Source organism: Oncorhynchus clarkii, chromosome 3 (assembly GCF_045791955.1).
Source record: "Oncorhynchus clarkii lewisi isolate Uvic-CL-2024 chromosome 3, UVic_Ocla_1.0, whole genome shotgun sequence".
Lineage (NCBI taxonomy): Eukaryota > Metazoa > Chordata > Actinopteri > Salmoniformes > Salmonidae > Oncorhynchus > Oncorhynchus clarkii.
The window spans coordinates 75,759,690-75,766,779 of record NC_092149.1 but is presented as its reverse complement, the minus strand read 5'-3'; the positions used below and the strand labels follow the sequence as shown (position 1 = coordinate 75,766,779).

The following is a 7,090-nucleotide window of genomic DNA, read 5'->3' as shown; positions in this document are numbered from 1 at the left end:
ATTCAGGCTGGTTGTAAATCAGCAGCATTTTACAGGACACTGAACAGGGGTCTGTCCTGACACCCTGGAACGAGCTGCTACCTGATTGAGTTATCAAACGACACTCCTGTATCACCGTTAATACACACAGAGACAGGGGGTTGGAGAGGTGAATCAGTGGCAGAGGGTGAGTGCCTCTTCTCTATAGTTTACATAATCATAACAGTGTGTGTGTGTGTGTGTGTGTGTGTGTGTGTGTGTGTGTGTGTGCGTGCGTACATGATGCATGGGCTCCATGTCTACCTGACTCAGCGTTTCCTGCTGTACCGTTCTGTGTTCCATTCATCAGAGGCACCAGCGGACCAGGCCTTTTCCTTTAGCACATGTGGGTGATGGAGGAGCTGGATTGGTTGGATTTATATACAATGTCCGTCAGGGAAGTGAGTCCCCCGGGCACGCAGCCATTCAATGGAGTTCCTACATACAGTTTAATAACCAGTCCCTGGGAAAACGATCAACAGGCTAATCAACAGGCTAATTCATCTCTAACAGGTTCTGGAGTTCCTCCAAGCCAAATGTTTCCCCCTCTAGGCGGTACTCATTTCTGTATCTATGTCTGGGTAAGATACACTCTTAGAAAAAAAAGGAACCTAAATGGGTTTTTCGGATGTCCCCATAGGAGAACCCTTTGAAGAATCCTTCTTAGTTCCAGGTAGAACCCTTTTGGTTCTTTCCACAGAGCGTTCTAAATGGAATCCAAAACGGTTTTACTTGGAACCAAAAACGGTGTCTCCTATAGGGACAGCCGAATAACCTTTTTGTAAGGGTCATAAAAACCCACAATGTAATAGCATGTCTCTGAAATATGCTCTGAAAATACCCAAATATAACAATGAGGGTGTAGAGAGGATTCTAGGTTTCTAGGTTGGAAAACACATAGCTACCCAGCGTTCCAGGACTCGGAAGTTGCACTCAGATATTAAAACAGATACAGGATCAGCTTACCATCTCCAAACCCCAACCATAACCCTAACAGGGGAAACACAAAACTCACCTCAGATCTGTGTCCAGGGTAAACTTCATCCTACATTACTTGTACGGAGATGGAGGCGTCAATCTTGGACCTCCAAACACAGACAGGGCCCCCCAGGGGTGGCAAGAGAATGTCAATATTCACGTTCTAACGTGTGGTCACAATCAGGGTTCAAAGTCCACAATAATTATCGGTGGTTCCTGACACATAGTGAGCTAGTCCAACATTGCCACATTATTCTGAGTTATTATGGGGGTTTCCACATTAAGAGGTCAAACTTGGGGGTGCCAGGATTTGTATTGGGAAGTCATGCTGTGGAAAAAGCTGTCTGACACCACAGTAAGTGCCAGCCCTAACATTAGCTAACAGCTTGAGTAAACCCTGGGATTGTGGACAGGACCCGTCCAGAGCCTTCTCTCACCAAGACCAGGCCTTACTCTAGGCAGTAAACATCTCTCACAGAGACCAGGCCTTACACCTGGCATTAAACATCTCACTGAGACCAGGCCTTACTCTAGGCAGTAAACATCTCACTGAGACCAGGCCTTACACCTGGTATTAAACATCTCACTGAGCAGGCCTTACACCTGGCATTAAACATCTCACTGAGACCAGGCCTTACACCTGGCATTAAACATCTCACTGAGACCAGGCCTTACTCTAGGCAGTAAACATCTCACTGAGACCAGGCCTTACACCTGGCATTAAACATCTCACTGAGACCAGGCCTTACACCTGGCATTAAACATCTCACTGAGATCAGGCCTTACTCTAGGCATTAAACATCTCACTGAGATCAGGCCTTACTCTAGGCAGTAAACATCTCACTGAGACCAGGCCTTACACCTGGCAGTAAACATCTCACTGAGACCAGGCCTTACTCTAGGCAGTAAACATCTCACTGAGAACAGGCCTTACTCTAGGCAGTAAACATCTCACTGAGACCAGGCCTTTACACGTGGCATTAAACATCTCACTGAGATCAGGCCTTACTCTAGGCAGTAAACATCTCACTGAGAACAGGCCTTACTCTAGGCAGTAAACATCTCACTGAGACCAGGCCTTTACACCTGGCATTAAACATCTCACTGAGATCAGGCCTTACTCTAGGCAGTAAACATCTCACTGAGACCAGGCCTTACTCTAGGCAGTAAACATCTCACTGAGACCAGGCCTTACACCTGGCATTAAACATCTCACTGAGCAGGCCTTACACCTGGCATTAAACATCTCACTGAGACCAGGCCTTACACCTGGCATTAAACATCTCACTGAGACCAGGCCTTACTCTAGGCAGTAAACATCTCACTGAGACCAGGCCTTACACCTGGCATTAAACATCTCACTGAGACCAGGCCTTACACCTGGCATTAAACATCTCACTGAGATCAGGCCTTACACCTGGCAGTAAACATCTCACTGAGACCAGGCCTTACTCTAGGCAGTAAACATCTCACTGAGAACAGGCCTTACTCTAGGCAGTAAACATCTCACTGAGACCAGGCCTTTACACCTGGCATTAAACATCTCACTGAGATCAGGCCTTACTCTAGGCAGTAAACATCTCACTGAGACCAGGCCTTACACCTGGCAGTAAACATCTCACTGAGACCAGGCCTTACTCTAGGCAGTAAACATCTCACTGAGACCAGGCCTTACTCTAGGCAGTAAACATCTCACTGAGACCAGGCCTTACACCTGGCATTAAACATCTCACTGAGACCAGGCCTTACACCTGGCATTAAACATCTCACTGAGACCAGGCCTTACACCTGGCATTAAACATCTCACTGAGACCAGGCCTTACACCTGGCATTAAACATCTCACTGAGACCAGGCCTTACTCTAGGCAGTAAACATCTCACTGAGACCAGGCCTTACTCTAGGCATTAAACATCTCTCATCACTCCTAATATTGATCAGTTGATCTGTTGAGCAACACAGATCTTTCATAGTTTTTCTCATCATTGTCAAAAGCAATGTGGATGTGAAATAGGAGGATAGGTGACAAATGAGAGCAGAGTTTTTTATTTTAAGTCAGTTAAGAACAAATTCTTATTTACAATGACTTCCTACCCCGACGACACTGAACCAATTGCGCGCCGCCCTATGGGATTCCTGATCATGGCTGGTTGTGATACAGCCTGAGATCAAAGCCGGGTCTGTAGTGACGCCACTGCGATGCAGTGCCTTAGACTGCTGCGCCACTCGGTCCCCCATAAGAGTGGCGCAGAGTAGAGTAGGTGAGGGCTGCAGAACCCCACAGTGTTAAAACCTGATGAGAGCAGCTCAACTTCTCAGAATTTAGCTGTAGACATGTAGAAGAGGACAGATCTAGAGGAGACGATAGCCTGGCAGAAAGCAGAACATAGAGAGAGAGAAAAAAGGATGGATAATAGCCATGTAGGGGGCCTTCATGAGCCTGTAAAGCTCCTCCTAACTCAAGGTCCCAGAATGTACTGCAGCTCCATGGGTTTTCCTATGCACCCCTGTCTGCTCCTTCAGACCCAGTCCCTGTACTATCCACTACCCAGCTGCAGTAGGCAGCAGGTATGCTCATGTCCCAGACACAATGACAAAGCCCAAGGAACTGTGATGTCCTGTCCTGACGTCACTGCCTGCTGTAGCTGAGTGGGTAGGAGATCGACACAATTCTAGGATCAGTTTACCTTCTCAAAATCCTAACCAACATTAGGCCTTAATGCCAAGACTTCTCACTGACACGAACACTGGACTTATACACATTGACTGACCCAACAAATGTATTTTCTATTAGAAGTGACTGAACATGATGCCGAAAGTTCAGTAGAGGTTCCACCAAATTACAAATCATACATCTTGCATGCATTATGGTGTGTGTGAGACCGTGCACGCATGTTTGTGTCACATGCAACCATACTAAAGATAGGCGGCTCCTGGTAATGGCAGTGTGTGTGATTACTGGCACACATTCTTTTATGTACCTCAAGCTGGCTGGCCCAATCCACAGCTCCTAATGCTGATCACTTTTTTGGATTAGCGCTCATCAACCCGTCAATACTGGATCAATCGAACAGATTGACGAGCAGAACAGCTCCAATAGATTCAATCAGGTTGAGCCTTAACCAGCGTTGACCAACATCTGCATATCAGATGTTTTGGCGGTGTGACTGCGGTATGAGCTGACATGTTGGTGGGCAGCTCCTCGTGTGTCACAAACCAATCCTCTATTGTCCCTATCGTGTTAGAAGTTGAAAACAGCACTAGAAAGTGAAGGCTCTATCGATAATAGAAATAATGACTGTCAAATGTAAAACCATTGATGTTAGGCGGATGCATGTTTTCATGTTCATTTGGATGGAGGGATTTTGGCCTATCAGTCAAATTAGAGTGTTTGAACTTGTAACACGGCTGTCGGCTCGTAGTCGGGTGTGGTTTTGTTGCATCTAATGGTAGTGTCCTCGATAAGGTAACGCAACGTGCCACTTGTGGATTTGACAGTTCTAACGCAGTTCCACCTCAGACACTAGCAAAAACAACCACAATGAATATAGCCCTAAATTGAAGCTCTCAGTGAAACTGCTGTAAACAAACCACGTTTCCACAGACCTTACAGAACAATATGAGCAATCCTTGACACAAGTATGTCAACGGGAAACTTCTGTAACAAACACAGCACGAGTCATAATTCAGTATAAAACATGTATTTTTAATCATTGCTTTGTTTTAATCTAGATTTTTTAAAGAATAAACATTGACAAAACTGCAAGTACTGCACTTTATGCACACGAAAAAATTGATATAAAAATGCACACAGAGATTGCAAAGGCATGCCTTTGTCATAAGTGGAAGGTAAGCGTATGCTTTACCAGAATAACCTGTGTTTTCACTTACGGGGAGCCATACAGAGGACTGAGAGAAGAGGACAGGAAAACATGAACATAAAACATTAAATATCTCCTAGATTTCTGTGGCTACGTCCCAAATTGGACCTTTTACCTTATATGGTGCACTACTTCAGGCAAGTGGTGCACTATATAGGGAATAGGTTGCCATTTGAGATTCGTTCTGTATATTCTTATGACCTATGACTATTCACATTCAAAACAAACGTGATAAAGTCAATCTATAGCGTGAAGAGTTGCAACTTTGAGGATTCACTCTGGACATAAGGGTCAAGCATGTGACCCCGTGGAGGAACAGATGAAAGTACCAAAGGAACAACATGGAAACCACTCCTCTCGATGTGAAATGCTAACAGGTTGAAAATCATGGATAATGGTCAAACTAGTGGTTCCAGAATGGACCTTTTTCACATTGCTGGTGAATTCAATTGAAGTAAAAGCTGCAGCTAAGAGTTTGCTTCTCCACAGAGCACATGTTGTGTACCCATTTACATTTAATGCTCTTTTTTGAATGTTTTCTATGGCATTATATCTGAAAACAGACAGCCTGATCAAATCTTTGGTTTGCTTTCTTTTCCCTTGAAGATTGTTTCCATTCTAAATGTGTTTTCTTTTATATTTTGGTCCTCGGGCAAAATATTTCTCTCTCTGTGCTCCCTCTCCCCTCTTTTCCCTCTCTCTCTCTCCTCTCCCCTCTCTCCCCTCTTTTCCCTCTCTCTCTCCCCTCTTTCCTCTCGATCTCTCCCCTCTCTCCCTGTCTCTCTCTAATCGCGCTCGCCATCTCCCTCCCTCTCGTAACATTTTATTTCTACCGAAAACAAACTGATTCCTGATGTAGAGTGAGAGAGAAAGGGAGAGAAAGAAGGGAATTTATTGCAGCAGAATTAAAATGGAAGATTTACCCTACATTTTCCACTTTTCCTGAAATAAAGTGCACTACTTCTCACCAGTGCCATACATGGCTGAGACTTGAGATTTGCCAACGAAGTGCATCCAGCAAGTTTCTCCCCAACTTCAGGAGAACACTACCCAGGCTTACTACTGCCCAGAAACCCAGACAACAGAGACAGGCCCCATAGCACCAAGGACAGCACAGACACTGGCCAGTCAGCTGCTCTCAATCTCCCACAACCTACAGCTGGGTATAGAACAAGGGCACACAGCTCTGGTCCAGAGGGCAACCATGTCGGCTGTTTTAGTCCCTGCAGAGGACCTGTGTTACCTGAAGGCCTGAGTTACCTGAAGGCCTGAGTTACCTGAAGGCCTGAGTTACCTGAAGGCCTGAGCTACCTGAAGGCCTGAGCTATGCACCCTGGTATAAACCATTCCTTTGAGAACTGGCTCTAGTTCATACATAATATGTACAACAGCAGATACAGTGACAATGACACATTAAAGTACACATCCAACATTCACACTTTCCTCAACCCCTACGAGCTGAGATATGATGTTAAATGCAAAATAAAGACTTGATCATGTCTTATCTGCTACCTGAAGAACAGGTATCCTAGACAGCATTGCATTTTGTATGTCATCATTTCAGGCAACAAATATGACTCCAAATGGAGGGAGGCGGGTCTTCCCCCAAAAGGAAGACATCCAATGAGCAGCGGATCTGCCCCCAGCCACCACACCCATTCCAGCAGAGGTCACCCAATCGAGAGAAGACACTGAGAAAAGAGGAAGAAGGGCGGGACAAGAGAATAGGGCACCCCGTTTTTCACAGCATACAGCTGAGAGTCCCGTACAGGTCTACGTGGACACGCTCTCTCTGCGTGTATCAAGAGCGCTCTCTCTGCGTGTATCCTGGGCACTGTGGAAGACACACACACAAACACACACACACACTGATTAGACTGGGCAGTGTGGATACTGAGCAGCAGACACTTGGCATTAACTAAATACAGTACCTCACATACAGACTAGACACACACACACACACACATATACACGCAGTCATACATGGTCACACTAATACGACTGCAAAATCACCACGCAATGCAACCCAACACACTCACACACTTCTTTTCTCTGACACAGACATACGCTGTCAGTCAAAGTGAGACCAGAGTGACCGTCTGTCTCCACTAACGTGGCCTGTCTCTCTGGGACAGACATACGCTGCCAGTCAAAGTGAGACCAGAGTGACCGTCTGTCTCCACTAACGTGGCCTGTCTCTCTGGGACAGACATAC

General features: G+C 45.7%; 1 protein-coding gene across 1 annotated transcript in view; it reads right to left on the bottom strand.

Moving 5' to 3' along the window:
- Positions 1 to 4,679: 4,679 nt before the first annotated feature.
- The window catches only part of LOC139404539 (interphotoreceptor matrix proteoglycan 2-like), a 42,475-nt gene continuing 40,064 nt past the window's right edge, over positions 4,680 to 7,090 (bottom strand). Inside the window, exons 19-20 of the mRNA XM_071147243.1 lie at positions 6,187 to 6,709; positions 4,680 to 6,135 (exon numbers count right to left, since the gene is read on the bottom strand). Coding sequence (XP_071003344.1) covers positions 6,649 to 6,709 — 61 coding nt within the window. The 3' untranslated portion in view covers positions 4,680 to 6,135; positions 6,187 to 6,648. The remainder of the gene's footprint in view (positions 6,136 to 6,186; positions 6,710 to 7,090) is intronic.